At 37.2% G+C, this 21169-nt stretch overlaps 1 protein-coding gene across 2 annotated transcripts in view; it reads right to left on the bottom strand.

Moving 5' to 3' along the window:
- The window catches only part of alcama (activated leukocyte cell adhesion molecule a), an 82078-nt gene that overhangs the window by 10260 nt on the left and 50649 nt on the right, over positions 1-21169 (bottom strand). For both annotated transcript variants that reach the window (XM_067397858.1, XM_067397857.1), the window contains exons 2-10: positions 17359-17465; positions 16962-17181; positions 14719-14783; positions 10219-10306; positions 8933-9106; positions 6592-6716; positions 6334-6466; positions 1072-1184; positions 854-980 (exon numbers count right to left, since the gene is read on the bottom strand). In XM_067397858.1, coding sequence (XP_067253959.1) covers positions 854-980; positions 1072-1184; positions 6334-6466; positions 6592-6716; positions 8933-9106; positions 10219-10306; positions 14719-14783; positions 16962-17181; positions 17359-17465 — 1152 coding nt within the window. The remainder of the gene's footprint in view (positions 1-853; positions 981-1071; positions 1185-6333; positions 6467-6591; positions 6717-8932; positions 9107-10218; positions 10307-14718; positions 14784-16961; positions 17182-17358; positions 17466-21169) is intronic.

The raw sequence follows: 21169 nt of genomic DNA, 5'->3' as shown, positions 1-21169 counted from the left end.
ACCAAAGAGTTTTGATATTTTTCCAATTTAAAACTTGACTCTTCTGTAGTTACATCGTGTACTAAGACCGACAGAAAATGAAAAGTTGCGATTTTCTAGGCCGATATGGCTAGGAACTATACTCTCATTCAGGCGTAATAATCAAGGAACTTTGCTGCCGTTCCATGGCTGCAGCAGTGCAATGATATTACGCAGCGCCTGTGAGCCTCTGCTTGCACAGGGAACGTGCCTTGCAACAATGGAGACGTTTGTGAGAGCTGCTGCGTAATATCATTGCACTGCTGCAGCCATGGAACGGCAGCAAAGTTCCTTGATTATTACGCCTGAATGAGAGTATAGTTCCTAGCCATATCAGCCTAGAAAATCACAACTTTTTATTTTCCGTCGGTCTTACGATTTAACTACAGAAGACACGATTTAACTACAGAAGAGTCAAGTTTTAAATAGGAAAAATATCAAAACACTTTGGTCATTTTTAAGCGCGATGCTAACGGTCTAATCAGATTCAATGATCTATGCTAAGCTATGCTAAAAGTGGTACCGCCAGAACCGGAGATCAGCTGAATGGATTCGAAAACGGTAAAACTCAACTGTTTAACTCTAGGGGAGTTGGAAAATGAGCCTATTTTCAAAAAAAGTGGAGTGTTCCTTTAAGAATCATGGGAGAATCGTGATATCTAGTTGAAACAAACAAACAATCAAACAAACAAAAAGATTCTTAATTTATCCAGAATCATGTAGCTTTAGTATTTACATACTAAAAAAAAACAAAAAAAACAACAACAGTTTTTTGTTTTTATTATTTATTTATTGGAAATATGACTATAATAAAAGTGTGTATAATAAATCATACCTTCTACAGTAAGCTCGAAGGACAAACTGCGTCTGATTCCTTCAATGGACACGTCGCACACATACAGGCCTGCGTCGTTATACGACAACTGAGAGAATTCGGGCAGTTTGTCTAGTTTACGGTTATCCTGGGAAAAGTGAACAAATAGTTTGTTTAACATGACTTGGAGGACTAAAATGAACTGACCCAGATCTGTTAGATTCCTTACAATCTCTTACCTTAGTCCATGTCACCTTTGCTTCATTAGAGGAGTTCTTTTCCAATGACACAACCAAGTTTTCCCCGAGCTTCTTTAACACCTTTCCTGTGGGAGTGAGGCTTACATCCAGAACTAAAAGAGAGAGACAGAAAGAAAATAAGAGATGACAAGTGTATATCAGTCTGCTGCAGGCTCCTTTTTTGTACACCTGTCCCTCAAAATATCTCAACTACTGAAGAGGCTGAAAAACATCACATCTCTCTGCCAACTAAAAGCACTAAGGGGTCCTTTTCGCACCCCTTATTCCTGCCTGAGACATTGTTTTCTATCCTCGCACGCACGTCTGAGATGCCACCCGCTTTGAAACCGTGCTGCACAGATGCCGTGAAATACATCTGAATCTCCAAACCGAAGCGTCACTAAATCCACATTATGGAGATCATCAGGCCTTTTGAACCAAATAGACACGCGCGCACACACACTCACCCCAATGAGAATTATTGAAAGGCCAGAGATTGTGAGCTTTATCAGCGTGCAGAAGCCCGTAGCAGCCTCAACTCGAGTCAAAAACTCCTAATTAAGCTGTCTGCCTGGTGTCCCACCCCCTTCGCTAATCCTACTGAAGATAGAATTGATTAACGTTTCACCCGTGCAGTTATTTGTACTATAAAGGAAGAAATTAATTGGAAAGGAAAAGTTTGGTGAACTCTGGATGCTCATCTGTTCAGCAGCTGAGTCAGTTTATTCAGGCTTGACTACAGCAACACTGACTCAAACAATGGATTAAGTTTGGGTGAGCTAATGTTGCCATTTTTATATGGTAATTACAAAAACATGATAAAATTATCTTTATAGTAGGCCTATTCATATTAACACATTCCACATTTATGAAAACAGGTCAAACGAAAGTGAGACATAGCGAATAGGTAATATTTCCAAACGTTTTTTTTTTTTTTTTCCCAGAAAATGCTTGTGCTAGAATTTTAAACGCGTTTGCTTAAGTGTATTTATCCGTGAACTATAAATGTAGATGTTATTTCTCATTCGGCTAGGTAAAACATGTGTGCCATTTAGTCAAGGCATTGGTTAGTAAATTTCAATATCCTTACAGCCTAAAAGTAACAAAACCCACACCAACCAAGCAAATAAATATAGCAAACAATAGGATGAAAACGACGAATTAGTGTCATGGTTTTTGCCACAAAATATGTTTTATTGCGTCCTGAAAGCGCATACTCTCTTGTGCTCTCTCTATTTCAAACGTACAGATGCACTGTATAGTACGGACACACACTCGCACATGGTTTTCACTATGAGATTTTACCATTTTAACCATACTTTCAATAAAATAAAATTTGAAAAATATGCAATATGAAAATTACTTTCAAATAAAAGCATTTTCTTTATAAAAAGTACATCTTGAAAAAAGGGGGTCATCTTATAATCAGAGTCGTCTTAGGCGTAGTCCACACGTACATGTGTATTTTAATAATCAGACTTTTTCCTCCTTCGTTAAAAAAACAAAAAAACAAACAACCTCATCCACAGAAGCACAGTTTAAAAAAAAATATCCGTCCACACAAAAACGCAAAAACATGTTATGAAGTGCTGTCAAGAGCATGACACACCAACAGTAAAGCCATGTTGGCCAATCAAAGCCCTATTAGCACAGTTATTAGCAGCAATATTTTGGCTATATCCGCCATTGCCCAGACTCGCCTCATGTAAACAAAGGAGATAGTGGAGCACAATCTGACGTCAAATAAAGTAGATAACAGTGCGCACTCTGACGTCACAACCAAAATCTCTGGTTTCACCGGCTACACGACAACACCCCACGTAGAAGGCGAAGCTCTCGTGACCTTGCGCAACGTTCCCTAAAAGTTCTCTAAAGGTGACAACAATTCCAAACCTTTACAGAACATTCGGGACGTTCCTAAAACATCCTCTTTTGGTAATGAAAGTGCTGTAGTTTAAGGTTCCTTATATGACTTTTGGGGGACATTCTCTTTTGGTTATTTTAGAATGTTACAAAGAGGACATTTGGGGCATTAACAGAACATTCCCACACGGTCCTCTACTGGTCATTTAATAACGTTCCCGTTGTGAGTTTAGGGGGACGTTTTATTTTGGTTATTTTATGGTCGCACAATAACGTTACAAAGAGGACATTTGGGAAGTTATCAGAATGTCTTATAGTAATAGTTCCCTAAACATTCCCAGAACGTCCTGAATGTTACCTGAAGGTCCACCAAATAACGTTCCCCAAACCGTAAAAGAACTCCACATCGTGACCGTCTCTGAACGTTCTGGGAATGTTACTAGGTGACAGGTTATCCTGCTAGAAATTTTATGTTCCCAGAACATTCTCAGAACGTCCCCACAGGTGTTAAGGACGTTGTCTAGTAACATACCCAGTACGTTTAGAGACGGTCATGATGTGTAGTTCTTTTAAGAAAACATAACCAACACCACCTGATCATCTTTTAACTTTGCTTGTCTGGTTGGTTTTAATGCAGTTAAAACTGTCCAAACAAATTCTAATATCAAAACTGTCAAGGGTCAAGAGCTCAACTAAAACAAACCCTGACCTCGATGACGGTAACTTGTGATTTTCTCCTTTGGTGATTCTGCTTGTTATCATCAGGTGTCTTCAATAATGGTCAATCATCACTTAATTAATCACTATTAATCACTATCAATTTATCTCATTAAAGGTGCCATCGAATTGAAAATTGAATTTACCTCGGCATAGTTGAATAACAAGAGTTCAGTACATGGAAATGACATACAGTGAGTCTCAAACTCCATTGTTTCCTCCTTATATAAATCTCATTTGTTTAAAAGACCTCTGAAGAACAGGTGAATCTCAACATAACACCAACTGTTACTTAACAGTCGGGGTGTACGCCTCCAATATTTGCATATGCCAGCCCGTGATCGAGGCATTACACAAGGGCAGCCAGTATTAACGTCTGGATCTGCACAGCTGAATCATCAGACTAGGTAAGCAAGCAAGAATAGCGAAGAGTGCGAGCAATTTAAGGGCCAGCAGCATGAATTGGTGCATAGTTGATGCCCCAAAATAGGCAGTTAAAAAAAATATTAAAAAAAAATCTATGGGGTATTTTGAGCTGAAACTTCACAGACACATTCAGGGGACACCTTAGACTTATATTACATCTTGTCAAAAAACGTTCGATGGCACCTTTAATGCTTCAGTGGGTGGAATAAAAATATGGCAGGACTTTTTCTCTCTGACCCCTGGACTACCCACCTCTGCTTTTAGAGAACTTTTAGGCAAAGTTGCGCAAGGTCACGTGGATGTCACCTTCTACATGGGTGTTTTACAGAAAACAATAAAGTCTGAAGTCACCGAGCATTTGCTTTAGATGGGCTCTTGATTCTTGACATTTTACCTTTAGATTTTCTCTGGCTGCTTTAACTGTGTTTCCAAAGCATGCTTGTTATAGCAAAAACCGCAAGAGAATTTCTGATCAGACGAATTGGGTTATTTAATGATTGCGATTCACTGATCCTCTCCAGAGACTAAACTATGTATATTAACTGATAGTTTTGCATTCACACAGACATCATGAATCAGTGTATGAACCTCAACAATGGTGACAATAAAAGGCTCAATGTTCTATCTAATCTGTTTATCTGAAAATTGTCACCATTGTTGAGGTTCATACACAGAATCTTGATGTCTGTGAGTCTGCATGACGTATGATCCTGTCTGAATCATTTCGGCACAATGATAAAAACTTTCAAAATATCAAAGCAGGACAAGATTTTATGTATTATAGGACTACAACAAAAAATTAAAAAAGAAAAATTCAGAGATCAGTAAATAAGGCCACTGCATGATGATAAAATCATCAACAATGAGCAACTAAATCCATTTGATCAGATTTTTTTTTCTTCACAATTTGTTTGCAACAAATAAATAAAAACACACAGTTACAACAATTGGAGAAAATGTAAAATCAAAATGTCAAGCGTTAAGAGCCCAACTAAAGCAAGCCCTTACCTCTGAAATGGTGACATTTATAAATTTTGATAAAACATCAAAACCTCATTAAGAAGATTTGAATGAAAGAAATAAAGTCAGAGTGGTTTGTAATAAGTGAAGATGCAGAAATCTAGAGAGATCTGTTAGTGTTTAATGTTCTGTTTCTGTTATCTGAGATTTGTGAGGTTACCATTGTGCTGGAGAGTAGAGCCTGTGCTTCAGTCAGTGATGATCCAGAAACACTGATATTCTGCAGCATTTTGCTTTATTTAAAGGCTGCAGTAACTGTGTAGTTGTTGATGCAGTGATACAGCAGTTACATAATTTCATGCATGTGCTGTTGTCAGCTAATAACTGCAAGAGATTTGCATTTTAAAGAAAAGTTTTCATAATGTTAATACAGGAATTACCTGTAAAGAGCTTCTTTTTTTTTTTTTGTAAGACATTTAAGAAAAATTAGTTTTTGTTTGAACAGCCACTTTAGTTAGTCAATTTAGCTCTAATTTTCAATTCAATTTTTTGACAAGGGCAGCAGGGACGTTCTGAGAACATTTCCAAATAAAGTATGGTTCAGAGAACATCTTGAATGTTCTGTGAAGGTCCCCCAAACCTTAAAAGAACTCCACATCGTGACCGTCTCTGAACGTACTAGGCAACGTCCTTAACACCAGTGGGGACATTCTGAAAATGTTCTGGGAACGTAAAACTTCTAACGGGGACTGTAACCGGAGTTTCTGAAAATCTTCACTCTGGCAGGGATTTTCAAAAATGTTCAGTTTCAGTGACCTGATGCTGCGTTTACATGTGGACAAACGGGCAAACTACATAGAAAAAGCTGCGGTTTTGAAAATACCCGTTCATGTGGGCAGGGTCTTATATTCGGAACAATATGGTAATCCTTGTTATATGCACTTTGATGTGCTATCATGATTATGATGGAATCCATGGAAAAATATCAAGCCTCTTGTACTTTTTCTGCCATATTTGCGAAGAGTTTGTGAAAGTAAAGCTCCGTCATGTGACCAAACATTGAGAAACATGAAACTTTTGCTGCACTGACCAACAGAATTTCAGAGAATGCATCTGGAACTCCAATTCTCTGTATTATTGCTTGGTTTTAAACTGACTCTGCTCTTTCCAAAACCTCAAAAAGATCTTTCCATATCTGTCAAACGCTCCATCAACGGTCTTTCTCTAGTGTGTAGGTGCCCTTAGGGAGAGATGGGAGAGAGATAGAGAAGAAGAAAGCATCTTTTTCCCACTCACAGCTCACTGTGACGATATTAGTGGACTCCATTACATCGTTGTCAAGAAGGGAGCACTTGTACAAGCCACTGTCGTCTCGGCTAACGCCAGTCAGAGTGTAGACATCCTTGTCAGTCACCGTGACCTTCTTGCCCTGAAAAGGGCAAGAGAGAGAAAGAGATGGTGTAATTAACCTGTAGGGAAGGATACAGGGCAGACAGCAGGACCCTGGATGAAAGACTGGCATGGTTGCTGTGGACACGGCTGGCGATCTCTCACCTTAATGTTGAAGTTGAAGCTGGTGGGAGGAGGGTTTCCGTCCGCCTGGCATTTCAGTGTCACATTATCACCTTCCCTAATGGGGCTCTGAGAAATAACCTGTAGATTCACCTTCTCAGTGGGGTCTGAAAGAGAAAGAAGGAGAGAAAACAAACATTAGGAAAAAACATGATGGGTGTCATTGCAGGGATGCGGTGTGACTTTCCAACATGTAGCAAGCAACTAAAAAAAAAAAACATTCGCTAAGACACCGCGCCATTCTACAGACCCCAAGGGGCTTAAACGCCTTCATTTCCACAACCATTTGCAGTCTCTCATTCTCGCCCTCATTTTCTCGCCCAGCAGCCACAGAGCATTTCACATCACATCTTCACCCTGAGGCACTGAACAAACCTCTCAGCATTCAGATAAGAGAGAGAGAGAGAGAGTGACGCTACAGCAGACTCGGTTACTGGCATTATGCCTGACAAGACCTAGAAAAAAAAATCATCAAATTGAGCCTGGCTACCAGCTGAGACCTTCAATTCAAGGTTCAGGACTCAAGAGATGGCTTCATATACTGGGTGATGTACAGATACGCAGATACCCGTGAACACGGACACCTCAAACCAGCTGTAAAATCAAGCAAATAATGCATCAAAGCACTAGACACAGCACGTGTAACATCTCGGGAAGAGAAAAAGCCCCAGCGCTTGACTACCATCCCAATCCCAATTTGTTTTCATCTCTGGGCTAATAAGGCAGATCCGCCTCTAGGGGAAGTTGGTTTGTGTACAAATGGCCTGAATCTACTGGCACAATAAATAAAATCTTACCTGAATTGAATATGATGATATAAAAAGACCACAAAATAATACATAAGACGACACAACAAGCTCATACTGTTACATTCCATAAATAAAATAACAGGTTCTGTAAATAGACATCTTTTTATTGACTTTGCTGGCTGTATAAGCTAAATTGCTAAATGTAATATATTGGCTTTTAATAATAACACAAGAATCAAAAAAGAAATCAATTATTTGGTTTATCTGGGTCCTCTTCAAGCAAATATTAGTACCCGTGTCAAACTTTAGGAATGCTATGAGACAGTTGTTGTCAGATATCATTGGCGATTTCAAATAAGAAGTTTCATCGAAAGCTTGGAAAACAGCTTTGGAGAATTTTATATTTCCCCATTCCCCAAAGAGATAGGAGCTGCACTTGTATGCCCGAGAGGCATTTCAAAGTTGGCCGCCGAGTGAAATGACTTGTCTTAAAGGGACTTTGCTTTGGTTCAATTTTGCTTTTTAAACCGGAAGAATGAAATCGCTCGGAAGAAATAAAAAAAAAAAAGTTTTAATAATGAACATAATGAGTGTTATTGTTGTGTTCATTGATGTGCAACCTGTGCATATCTGTTAACATCTCAAAAAATGTGTTTTAGGGTTTCGTGACCATTTAAAGCCTTACATGGGCTTGCTCCTACTTGCATATCAGATCTTGTAAGCCTCCATTCTTCTCAGAGATCGCACAGATCATCTTCCCAGCTGCTGCTCCAAATTGTTCCAAAATCTCGATTAAAAACGAGGCGACCGGGCTTCTTCAGTATGTTTTGGAATGCCTTACCTCTCTCTATCAGATGCTCCCTACACTATCTGCATTTAAAGCATTGCTTAAAATGTATCTTTTCTTTTAGGCTTATTCATTACATTAGTTTAAGTTTTTATTTCATTGTGAGGTGTTGCTCTGTATTATCTATATACATAACTGGTTTATATTATTTTATTTTATCATTTGTTCATGTTTTTTTGCAGGATGATGCAAAAATGTGTGTTGTGCACCACTTTGATCAGTGTTCATATCATTTTTAAGGCGCTACAGTATATATAAATTTTGACCATGCATTTGATTAAACAAAACTGACAAGAAATTTATAATGTTACAAAATTATCTCTACTTCAAATAAACGCTGCTGTTTTGATCTTCATAATCATAAAAAATCCTGAAAATAATGTATCACGGTTTCCACAAAAAATATTAAGCATCACAACTGTTTTAACACTGACTGATATAATTATAAGACATGTTTTTTGAGCACCAACCAGCATATTATGATTTCTCAAAGATCATGTGAGACTGAAGACTGGAGTAATGATGCTGAAAATTCAGCTTTGCCATCACAATACATTTTACACATTACTGTTTTACTCTATTTTTTATTTACTGTAAATAAATGCAGCTTTGGTAAGTATAAGAGTGTTCTTTCAAAAATATTTTAAAAGTCTTACTGATCCCAAACTTTTGAATGGTAATGAAAAACTTTTTAGTATGTAGTTAACCCCAACCTTAAGTTACTTACAGTGAATTGGGAAGGTCTCTGCTGCTGAAACCTGGTCGGGGCCCATCTCATGCTTTGCTGTGCAGGTGAACTGGGATGTCACATCCTCTTTCCCGGCTGTGTACTTCAGACTGGAAGAGGTGCTGGACAGACCTGTGACTGGGTCCTTGGTGACAGTAGATGTGATAATGATCGCTGCAGTCACACACAAACACACACACATATAGACACCTCAGTCATTACAGCTGGCAAACATAGTGACTGTCACACTGGAAGTGCTTAAAAAACGTAACAATAGAGTCTGTCAACACTGTCAGAATATTCACTAACCACAAACCAATCAGTTGTGAGCTAAGGACTGCAGCAACATTTAAAGGGGCAAGTTTCCCTTTACTTATTTTTGGAAGGGTTATTTTAGAAGAACAAATCTGCATATATATATATATATATATATATATATATATATATATATATATATATATATATATATATATATATATATATATATATATATATATATATATATATATATATATATATATATATATGGTTAGAAACATAACTAGTCTGTCTGAGGCCACAAGCTGAAAGAACTCAAATATGTAACAAAATTTCATGGTAATCAGTTTATGCTTTTTGTAAATTAATCTTCTTTATTTTAGAGAGATGGGAAAATAAGTATCAGGAGTAGTTCTACAGCATGTCAAAAACAGGTCTGTCATTTGAAAACGTGACATGCCATATTGGATGCTTGCAGTGTAGACAGCTCCAATATGCTTACCATATGCACAATATTTAGTTATGCTGTATCACAACATGCCACACACATCCAGTGTAGAAATACATTCATTCTTTTCATAATAACTTTAAACTAACATAGTGCCATCTCAACCTACATTAATAAAAATAAATATGTTAGGATATTCTTAACTGTTCCTTGTTATTGAGGGTTTGGCCTCCTGACATTAGCATTTAAGAATGACTTTTCTATAAAAAAAAAAAAAAAGGAAAAAAAAAATCTGACTGTTTTTATTAGTTAATAAGCTAGACATTAAATATTAGCAAACATGAAAAGATTTTGAAGTAACTGTAGTATCCTTTAAAATGGGCTTGTCAAAGTTAAAAATGATGTCACTTCTTGTTCATTATGTCATTTTAAATTAGTTATTAGTTATATATATATATATATATATATTATATAAAATCGTTTTTTTTAAGCGTATAATACATTGTATATTAGATTTGTGTGTTTAGTGCATTTCATTTCCTCATTCTTCTTTTATTTAATGACTGTGATATGAACTCACTCTTGTCATCATTCTCCAGGGGCTGGTTGTTCTTCATCCAGATGAGATATGCTGCTGGGTTGGCACTCTCCGCCACACATTCCCCCAACTAACACACAAACACACAGCCAGAAAAAGAAAAAAAACAATGCATCTGCTTTAGTGACTATATCGAAACTTCTCATCAGTAAAAATTTGGATGAGTTTCAAGTCTGAAACACTTTCGGTTCCGCCTGTGTCTTAGACAGCTATTTATAGACCTGTGACACATAGTATCACATTAGATTGTCACATGATGTTGTCTACCACACTCAACATAATTTGAAAGTGTTGTGACTCTGGGACACGTTTCCTTGGGACTTTCCCTAATGAAGGTTCATGACCTTCCAGGTACTTTTATTCCATTACTGCTGTACTTCTAGTGGGTAAGTCCCAGGGTGGCCCAGGGAAGATACATTTATATATATATATATAATGACATCATCTGTATGAGCTAAACTGGGCAGGGTTTTTACTCTACAGTTGCGATACAGGTTTCTTATTTCCTCACTTTCTTTTTCTCGCCCTTTTCCTTCTCTCTGGTTGAGTAAAAACACTGCTAGAGGCCGAAGAGGCCCTGCATTAATAACACGCTGACAGGATCACATGCTGACGAGCTATCTGCCCCAGGATAGAGAGATCAGCAGAAAGAGAGAAGGGTAATAATGGCAGGGAAGCAGAAGCAGACAGCAGGATGATGCATGTGCTCAGGTGTTCAGGGTGGCGTGAGAAATCCAAGATTTTAGAGGAACCACGAACAAGGGGGAGATGAGGTGGGGGAAATCACCGTGCTGTGATTCCGATCTCCGATAACACACCGGACCCTCCTCAGGAACCGGACGATGATACATCACCTCTCAAGTGTAGAGTGCTGCCTGAAGCCTGTAGTTTTCATTGAGCCGTGGAACAGAGCAGCTGTGACTAAGCACTTTCCTTCCTGGACTCTCATGGGGGATCCACTAAGAATGAATTCTGCCCACTAATGGCGTGGTTTATTTGCACATGCTTTCTGCAAACAATTTACGGATTTCCGTTTCATTACTAATTCTTTTAGTATGACCTACAGTATTTATCAATACTTTTATTTTTGATGTTATTTTAGATGCTGCACACAAAAGCTTCACAAAAAACAGTTGAGCCTTCAATCCTTGAATACCATGTATCACAGTAAGTTGTAAGAGACTGATTCACTAAAAAGAGTAAAATCATAAGAGTCATTAGTTCAAGAATCTATCGGACTGCTGGTTGCACTGTATTCTTTTACTGTACTACTCAGAGTTATTTGTCTGTGAATCATGCCACACTGGTCATGCTGTATGTTTTTGTTTTACTAAAAACTTCATTTGAGGATCAGTCAGACTGCACTGCTTGTGCTCTATGGTTTTGATTCACCAAAAAGAACTTGACTCAACAGAGGGATAGTTCATTTAAAACAGTTCATGTGATTACCGGCAGTTCAACCTTAGTGTTATGAAGTGAGGAGAATACTTTTTGTGCACCTAACAAACAAAATAACTTTATTCAACAATTCCTAGTGAAGGGCGATTTCAAAACACTGCTTCATGAAGCTTCGAAGCTTTATGAATCTTTTGTTTCGAATCAGTGGTTCGGAGCGTGTATCAAACCATATTCCTTCCATTGTATTGAACTGAAGCCAAAACGGACGCCGATGGGCGCTGACACGTTACGCAAAAACGTCTGGGCATGCGCAGAAAGAATCGCCAGTGGAGCCCAGAGGCGGAGTCGCAGTATCAAACTGTGTCATCATTGATGTATTTTAAATAGGCTATATAAATTATACGTAATTTAAAATTCTACCTATAAAATAATAGGCTATTCTGTTTCTAGAGCAATAATATTTTTTAAACAGCAAATTCAGTAGATAAACTCAATATAATATGCCACTAGAAACAACTCTAAAATGTCAGAAACGGTCCTGCCATTTTAAATAAAGTTGAACTAACTTTACAGGAGATCGATTGCTGTAGACAGTGCTCTATAATTAATTAGAGTAGGCTCATTAGTTTTAAAATCATTAGTTTTATCCTGCTAATTATTATTTTATACCCATAAAAATAATTAGTAACTGCCAGATAATGATCACCTGCTTTTTTCTGTCATGGCTAACGTTAGGTGTGTTATCTTAACTAATAATGTTTATTAATTAGCTTATGAAGCCCACATTTAACGTTACCGAGAAAAGCTCAGATATCCGTCAGATCCTGTAGGTCAGTTAGTTCAGTTTACTGCTGAACAGCTCATTTTGTCGGTGTGAAATAACACAGAAATTGAAAATTAATAGTTAGTTATATATCTTCAATCTCCCCTCGAAGCCATGACAGTCCTCAGACAAGCTGTCAATCAACTGTGAATCACGACGATACGCCCCGTTTCTATAGCACCAAATTGCTAGCTAAAATCAAACTTATCACAAAAACGAACAACTGAATATAAATCAGCATGATAACAATTACCTTAAATGACCAAAACCACCTTTCGGAAAATTGTATTTGAAGCATAATTTATTTTTATGTATTAACTTAAGTCTCATTCGTCTGCATTGAGAGGGCGGGGTTTATGACCTGTACTGCATCCAGCCTCCAGGGGGCGATCAAAGAGCCCACAGCTTCACTTTTCAGGACGTATGAGGCACACCCATATCAAACGATCTCAAACTGCCAAAGTCACATGATTTCAGTTAACAAGGCTTCGTTACGTCATAACCGTTTCGAAATTTCAATGATTCACGTGACTTTGGCAGTTTGATACACGATTCGAAACAAAAGATTTGTAAAGCTTCATGTAGCAGTGTTTTGAAATTACTCTTCACTAGATATTGTTGAAAACAGTCGTTATTTTGTTTTTTTTGGCACACAAAAAGTATTCTCGTCGCTTCATAACATTAAGGTTGAACCACAGTAGTCACATGAACTGTTTTAAATATGTCTTTAGTACCTTTCTGGATGTTTGAATGTCTAAATTAACTTGCTGTCAATGCAGGCCTCATGAGCCATCGGATTTGATCAAAAATATCTTAATTTGCGTTGATGAACGAAGGTCTTACGGGTGTAGATCGACATGAGGGTGGGTAATTAAAGACAGAATTTTCATTTTTTGGTGAACTAACCCTATAATTTGCAAATCAGACTACACTGGTCATGCTTTTTGATTCACTAAAAGAACTGGCTCATGTGAGTCATTCATTTGGGAATCAGACTACAATAGTCATGCTATGTAGTCTGTTTCATGAACAAATTATTTTTGAAATTCACATTTTGGGATTTAAATGTGAATCAGACTACACTGGTTGCACTTTTTTTGTTATTCTTATGAGAAGGTTCTTTAGTCAATCAAAAACATGCTAAAACAATAAAAAAGAACAGGCTCATAACAGTCAATAGTCTGAGAAATGGACTATACTGGTTGTGCTGTTTGTTTTTGATTCAACATGCTTTTATGTGACTACAGAATTGCTCCACCTTTGCGATCCAGATAAAATCCCAAAAGATCTTAAAGATCCAAATCAGATTAAGATCAGCAATATGACTGTCCTTGACCTTTTCATGAATAACTGCTACCATGATAACAGGAAAATGTACATAAACATCTTTTCTTTTTCTTTTCTTTTTTCTTTTTTTTGCAAAAGTCGTGCACCTATTAAATGTTTTCACCCATCTCATTATAATTCCCTCTTTCCAAAGACCTTCAGCCAGAGATCTGCATGTTTTCAAGACAAGTAGCTATTTTAAATGTTATATATTCAGAAGAGGCGCTCTTTCTTCCGTGCCCTTCCCCTCTCTCTGTCTAAGCAAGTCTCGGCACTTTGAACACGACAAACCTCAGTGGGTGGCCACGGAAAAAGCAGCCCCATACTGCTGTATACAAAACACTAGCCTTCCCCACCCCACACCTCCGCCTCAGCCAGACTCTAAGATCCTAACATTCTGAACTACATTAAAAAAGAGAGAGAGATAGAGGGAGAAAATGAAAAATAACGACCCCCAGCTCCATTTACAAACACCAGTCATAAGGACTGCGTGGGATGCCTTGTACGTGCTCCAAGTAGTTCAAATCAAAGATCCTTCCTCTTCACATGCAGCCGAATAATATTACTATCCTCCTGTGTTTGAGATGCAAACTCTACACAACATAAAAGTGGCTGTTTCCTGTGTAGCTGTGGGTGACAATCGTTCGAGCACTGCCTAAATCAGGTGTGTACGCCCCACAGACGCGTTCGCTGATGTCCGTATCATTAGTGCCGTCTTTGAGCCACCTCTGACTGTGATAACAGCAGGTGTGTGTCAATGTTGACACTACTGGAGAGGCATGCTGGGTAATGAAAACAAAGGCACAGGGTTTGATCCTGCACATTGTTAGTATACTGGCTGTTTTGTGTACTGGAGAAAACACCATCTACTGGCAATGACAGCAGCAGCAGAAACTCTGGGTCTTAAAGGGAAAAGTTTAAAGACAACGACTCACCTGTGTCAGCTTGCCGTTTTCCAGTTCTTTCGCTTTGTTTTTGATTACAGGGGCTGATGGTTTTTCTGCAATAAGAGACCAAGCATCGTATCAGACTATGATATGAATACTGTCAACATAATGCATATTTTTCTGTTTGCACAGAATGTGGGTAGTTACTGTTTAGTAACCTTTTTTTCATCTGGATTTTACATTTTAAAAAAGAATATATTTAATTTAAATTTTTTCATTTTACATTTTCTAATAAAACGTGTCTATAAATGTCTTGTTTAAAAAAATGACACACACATGCCTGGTAAACCCTATGTTATGGGGACAAAATGTCCCCACAAAGATGGCAATATCCAAAATCCTTGTCTTTGTGGGGATATTTTATGGTCCCCATGAGGAAAACAGCTTATAAATCACACAAGGGATGTTTTTTTTTTTCTGTTATATGTATGGAGAGGGGATAGAATATACAGTTTGTTTGTTTGTTCATATCATTATGTCCCCATAAAAAATGGAAAAACATGTGTGTGTGTGTGTGTGTGTGTGTGTATAATGTACATAAAATGTTTAAGTAATTAAAGATACTGCTTGAAATTACAAGCAGTCACCCAGACCACCTACTTTTTTCAACAAAATATGCATTATAGTTACAACCACAGCACACTGTGACCAATATTGTATCCCAAAATTCAATGCCCTCCACTTGGCCTTCCATTTACAGTGTGACAAATGCATTGGAAGCAATATCAACCACAAGTTTTAACTCCTTTGGATGAAAGTTAAAAACTTTTTTTTTTTTTTTTTACACAAAATTGAATTTAGTAATAACTTTTAGTGATAACTGCACGCCATTCACTGAATATTATTATATGAATTTAATATTATATATATATATATATATATATATATATATATATATATATATATATATATATATATATATATATATATATATATATATATATATATATATATATATATATATATTTTGTGATGGTTGTTCATGAGTCTCTTGTTTGTCCTGAGCAGTAGAAAAATCCTCCAGGTCCTGCCAATTCGTCAGTTTTCAAGGATTTGTTTTGCATATTTGAACCCTTTCCAGCAGTGGCTGTATTATTTTGCGATTCATCTTTTCACACTGAGGACAATTGAGGGACTCAAACACAACTATTAAAAAGGTTCATACATTCACTGATGCTCCAGAAGGAAACACGATGCATTAAGAGCCGAGGGGTGAAAACCTTTGAACATATTTTGTTGAAATATCTTTTTTGTTTTGTTTTTCATTTAGTACTGCCCTTCGGAAGAAACAGAAGGTGCTTGCATGTTTCCCGGAAGACAGATTAGGTATAATTTACCTTGATTTTCAAATTCAAAAGGTTTCCCCCCCCCGGCTCTTAATGCATCGTGTTTCCTTCTGGAGCATCAGTGAATGTATGAACCTTTTTTAATAGTTGTGTTTGAGTCCCTCAGTTGTCCTCAGTGTGAAAAGATGAATATCAAAATCATACAGTCACTGCTGGAAAAGGTTCAAATATGCAAAAAAATCCTTGAAAACTGAAGAATTTGCAGGAGCTGAAGGATTTTTCTGAAGAACAGTTCTCAGTTCAACTGCTCAGAACAAACAAGGGACTCATGATCAACATCACAAAACAAAAAAAAAACAAAACAAAAAAAAAACAGTCGTAGATCATTCAGGTAACCACACACAGTATTAAGAACCAATGGTTCCCAAACTTTTGAACAGGGTTATTTTAATAAATTCAGCTATTGTTTTGTCTTCTGGACTTTATGTAAACATCTTTTATGTAAAATATCTTACTCAGGACAGTACTAAATAAAAAATAACATGCATTTTGTATGATCTCTTATTTTGTTAAAATTATTCACATTTTCCCAGATTCTGCAAGTGGTTCCCATTGTTTTTCATGCAACTGTATATATGTATAGTATACTGTATGCACACCAGAGAACAGCCAATCTTTCTGATTTATGTTGGAACACACTGGGCAATATCAATATCATATCTCTGATATATCTCTAAAAGCATGCAAGCATATCAAAGTCTACACACATGTTATTCTCTCCCTTATCTAACATCTCCACACCCACTTTCCAATACAATTTGAGATCTGACGCTTACATTCGGTTTCATCATATACCAAAACAGTGCTTGAATAATCTTATTCCCCTCTCTGATTTGCTCTTATTTATTAATATTTTGTGTGAGTGTGTATTTTATGTATACTCACTGTAAACTTTCACTTCCACAGAGTATTCTTCCAGGTTGGTTAAAGACACCACCATGCAGGTGAAAATTCTCTGGTCGGACAGAGAGCCCTGTGCGATCAGCAGGCTGGAGTTGGTGGCGATGCTAACTCTACTTTTGTAGCCGTCTGTGGCGGACACGGTTGCCTGGTCTTTCGCAGCCTGCTTCACGAGTAGATCCCCGTTAGTGCCGTCATCTTTCACCTGAACAAGATAAAAGGGCCGTTAGCACACCGACAAACACACATTTAGCACTTACAGAGATTAAATTAGAATCAATATGACGGTGAGAGTAGCTGTATATTGCTTGGCTACCCAGACAGGCTAGCAGGGCAGAGTAACGGCCCAGATGCTTAGTAGGATAGAAAAAGCAACACTCACATATTTCCATTTGGTGAAAATAAGGCCATCTGGTTTGTTATTTCCATTGTTGCATGGCACTTCAATGGTCTCACCGTACAGACCTATAACTGTCTGCAAGCAGCTCCCTGGAAAATACAAGACAAGAACATCCTGTTTTAGATGCAGGGTTGGTATCAAACAGAGCGGCTGTGAAACATCGGCAGAAATTACTGTCAAATGCGACACGCGCGTGTACACAAACATCAGGGCATTATCTCCACTCTGAAACAGAGCAACAAGAAATGGGAGGGAGGATAGGTCTTGTTTTGATTATTTCCAAAACATGTGCACGTTATGCATCTTAATTTTAAATTAGACATGTTCGCAGAAATCTGAAAAAACAAAACAAAAGCACGTTCAACGCAAGGCCACCGATGAGTTACGTTCATGCAGCATTTTTTCAATAAATAACCAGTCTGAAGTGTTCTCATGGGAAGTGAGTGCATGCATGTATGCATAATTGTCTGCACATTAGCATGTGCATTTAGGCAAGGAACGAAATAACAGACGTGGAAGCTGAACACTGTCATCTGGAATGATAGATTGCATGCCATCGTTCCTCTGCCGACACGACAATGTTGTTTGTCACTTGAGCCGGTGAGCTCTGTAAACATCTTACTGTCTTACGCAGATAACCGCTGACAATCAGCAACAGTCGATCATAGCCTACAATGCTAAAAGAGTTGGCACCGTGACACGAAACAGCTGGTATTTTTTTGCGCAATAACACGATGAACTGTAGCCTGAACCTATCCTCAGAGTGTTGAGCAAAACTTAGTACTTAAAGATTACAGGGCCCTTTATTAATGCCTGGTGAGGTTGTCATAGCAATGTGGCCCCATGTTCAGTGGCACGGTGGATTTAGGTAAAGCAGTATAGGGGGTTGAAAGGTCAGGGCTGAAGGGACTTCACGGTCCGCCCACTTCCATCAGCGCCCCATCTCCAAGAGAGACTATTCAAAGAGCCTGAACAACGAAGGTTCAAATTGTGGTCAAACCGAAGACGATAGCTGTAGGCGACCGCTCTTCCGCACACAGTCAGCCTTGTCTCCAGGGCAATCGTTTCCCATATTCGCAACTTTTCATTGTGATAGCAGTTTTAATATTGACTCAGAGGCTGCACTGCAGAGGATAAAAGAGCTGATAAGCAGAAACAACATCGATATAGACACACGCTAGAAAACACAAACACACTCACACCAATTCAGCAGAACAGTTCATTTTGAACCACTGAATACGGACTAATCTGCACAGAGACTAAATTTCACAGCACTTTACACAACCACACTCTGGATACCGGAATACTGCCATTAAACAAGCAATCAATAGGCACACAATGACTGATGTGTTGGCTAAAGTAATATTTCGCACAAAAAATATTTTTTTTCCAAACCTGTATGCTATTACTTGTTCTGTTGAACACCAAAGGAAATACGAAATAATATTTTTGGTCCGCTTTATATTAGGTGGCATTAACTACTATGTACTTAAAGTATGTACTTACAATGTACTTATTGTGTACATACTGTATTGTAAAACACTTTTGCTGTTATTGAGGTGGATACGGGTAAGGTTAGGTACATGTTTGGTGGTATGGGTAGGTTTAAGGGTGGGTTAAGGGATGGGTCAACAGTATAATTATAGATGTAATTACAGAAATTATGTACAGATGTAATTACATGCAGGTATTTAAAAAAAAGAAAGAAAAAAAAAGTATGATGTAAAAAATGACCTTGATTTTAACAGTAAAAGACTGTAAAAATGCTACAGTCTAAAACAGTTAATTGGTTTAAGGAAGTTTCCGTAGTATATACAGTGAGTAAGAGATCTAACAGTACATTTAATTTAATTTTATGGTAAAAAACCCCTTAAATTTACTGTTTTTGGAAGTGAAAAACAACAAGTCATTGTATAATTTACAGTGAAAAACTATAAATTGACATTCCCACAATTCCCTGCGTGACACTTCACATTTGATGTATTTTCATTGAAATAACTCTGTTTCTTCTTAGTTTTTCTAATCAGATATGTACATTAGGGTTTTATGTTACATCTAATGCTGTTAAATTAATGTTTATTGCATTTTTTAAATTTCATGTGTGTTACCATGATGGCGTTTAGTGTTTGTGTGAATGACATTGTGTCCCCTTTCTATATATTAGTATTGTCCTTCTCAGCTTGTGGAAAAGCTGCTTGTGATGGGCTTTGATTCATCATGTGACTCTCATCACCACTGTGTTTGGTGGTTTTCAATGTATAACAAGGTACAAAGCAGATATAAGTACTTCAATAGCTTGCTAAATTAACATTATATCAGTTAATGAAATATGGGTTTTTTTTACCGTAAATTTAACAGATTTTTTTTACAGTGTGTAAAATAGACAGTTATGAACTGTAATTATTACAATTATAAACCTTTAAATTATACGGTTTTGAACTGTAAATTAGACAGTGCTGTCCCATAAAACCTAAAACTTTGCTACTGTATTTTTTACGGTAAAGTTCTGGCAACCACAGCTGTCATTTTTTTCCCGTAAATTTTATGGGGATTTTTTTTTTTTTTACAGTGTGCACTGATTAATTTAAATGTAAGTACATAGTAGTTAAGGCCCACTAATATAAAATGTTTTTTTTAAATAAATACGTTTTATACAAAATAGTTTTTTGTTTCAAAAAAGTTTATTGTCAATTATGAGGTAAAAAAGTTGGAATTTTACAATAATAAAAGCAACATTTGTACAATATAAAGCCACATTGTGTGATACAGACACAAACGTGAAATAAAAATGTCATTGTACAATACAAAGTCACAACTGCACATTATAAAACCACAGTTGCGTGAAGAAATTGCCATTTTTACCTTTTTTCTATACTCTGAACAGGTTTCCATAATTTTTTGTCCTTTTTGAGGCTTGACAAGACATCTTCGCTTTAAACTTAATGGAAAATGGCTACTTCAAAATTCCCCTTTTGTGTTCAAAGAAAAAATAAATAGAATATGGGTTTGAAAGGACATGAGGTTGAGTAAATGATGACAGAATATTCATCTATGAATTAACTGTTCCTTTAAACAGGCTTTGCAGTAACTCTTTCTTCAACAGGTTCTGATAAATGACATACGTTTTTTTTTTCTTTCTTTTTTTGCTAAAAGCTTTGAGCTAATAATACATCCAGTGGAAGAACTGAGATGGTGACAGCCGAAAAGGACAGGTTGTGTACATAGAGGGTCTACATTAATATAAAGATTATTGACTGTTTAGACAGCACACGGGGACCAACACATGGACATATGATACCTGCATAGGTGGGAAAGCACCATGACAACGGATAATCTGCTGGAAGATTCTGACACTGAATAAAGACAAGGAAAGAGAGATATATCGACAAGACTGTTTAAACACAAATGGATGAACCCTTCTGAAACCTGTCAAAAACATAATTGCATTGTTGAAAGAAACAGCTTAAACTAGCTGAAACTGGTTTGCTGGTATAAGTTGGTCTTCCGACCTGGTCAGGTTGGTCTGATTTGCTGGTTTACATTCTAAATGCTAGACATGCTAGGCCATCTTAAACCAGCCAGGACCATCAAACCAGCTTTGACTAGATTAAACCATTTTTTTTTTCTTTGTTCTCAGCAGGGTAGGTCATATTTCATCCCAAAATCAAAAGAAAATGTATTATATTTGTGTATTATATGCATTTTATATTTTATTAAATTATATTTCACATAAAGAAACTTATTTTTGTGATTCACTGATTTCACACTGCCGCCATTTTGAAAATTGAATGGC

Source organism: Chanodichthys erythropterus, chromosome 10, assembly GCF_024489055.1.
Source record: "Chanodichthys erythropterus isolate Z2021 chromosome 10, ASM2448905v1, whole genome shotgun sequence".
In the NCBI taxonomy this organism is placed as follows: Eukaryota; Metazoa; Chordata; class Actinopteri; order Cypriniformes; family Xenocyprididae; genus Chanodichthys; species Chanodichthys erythropterus.
Note: the sequence above shows the minus strand (reverse complement) of the source record. Positions and strands in the feature narration are given on the sequence as shown.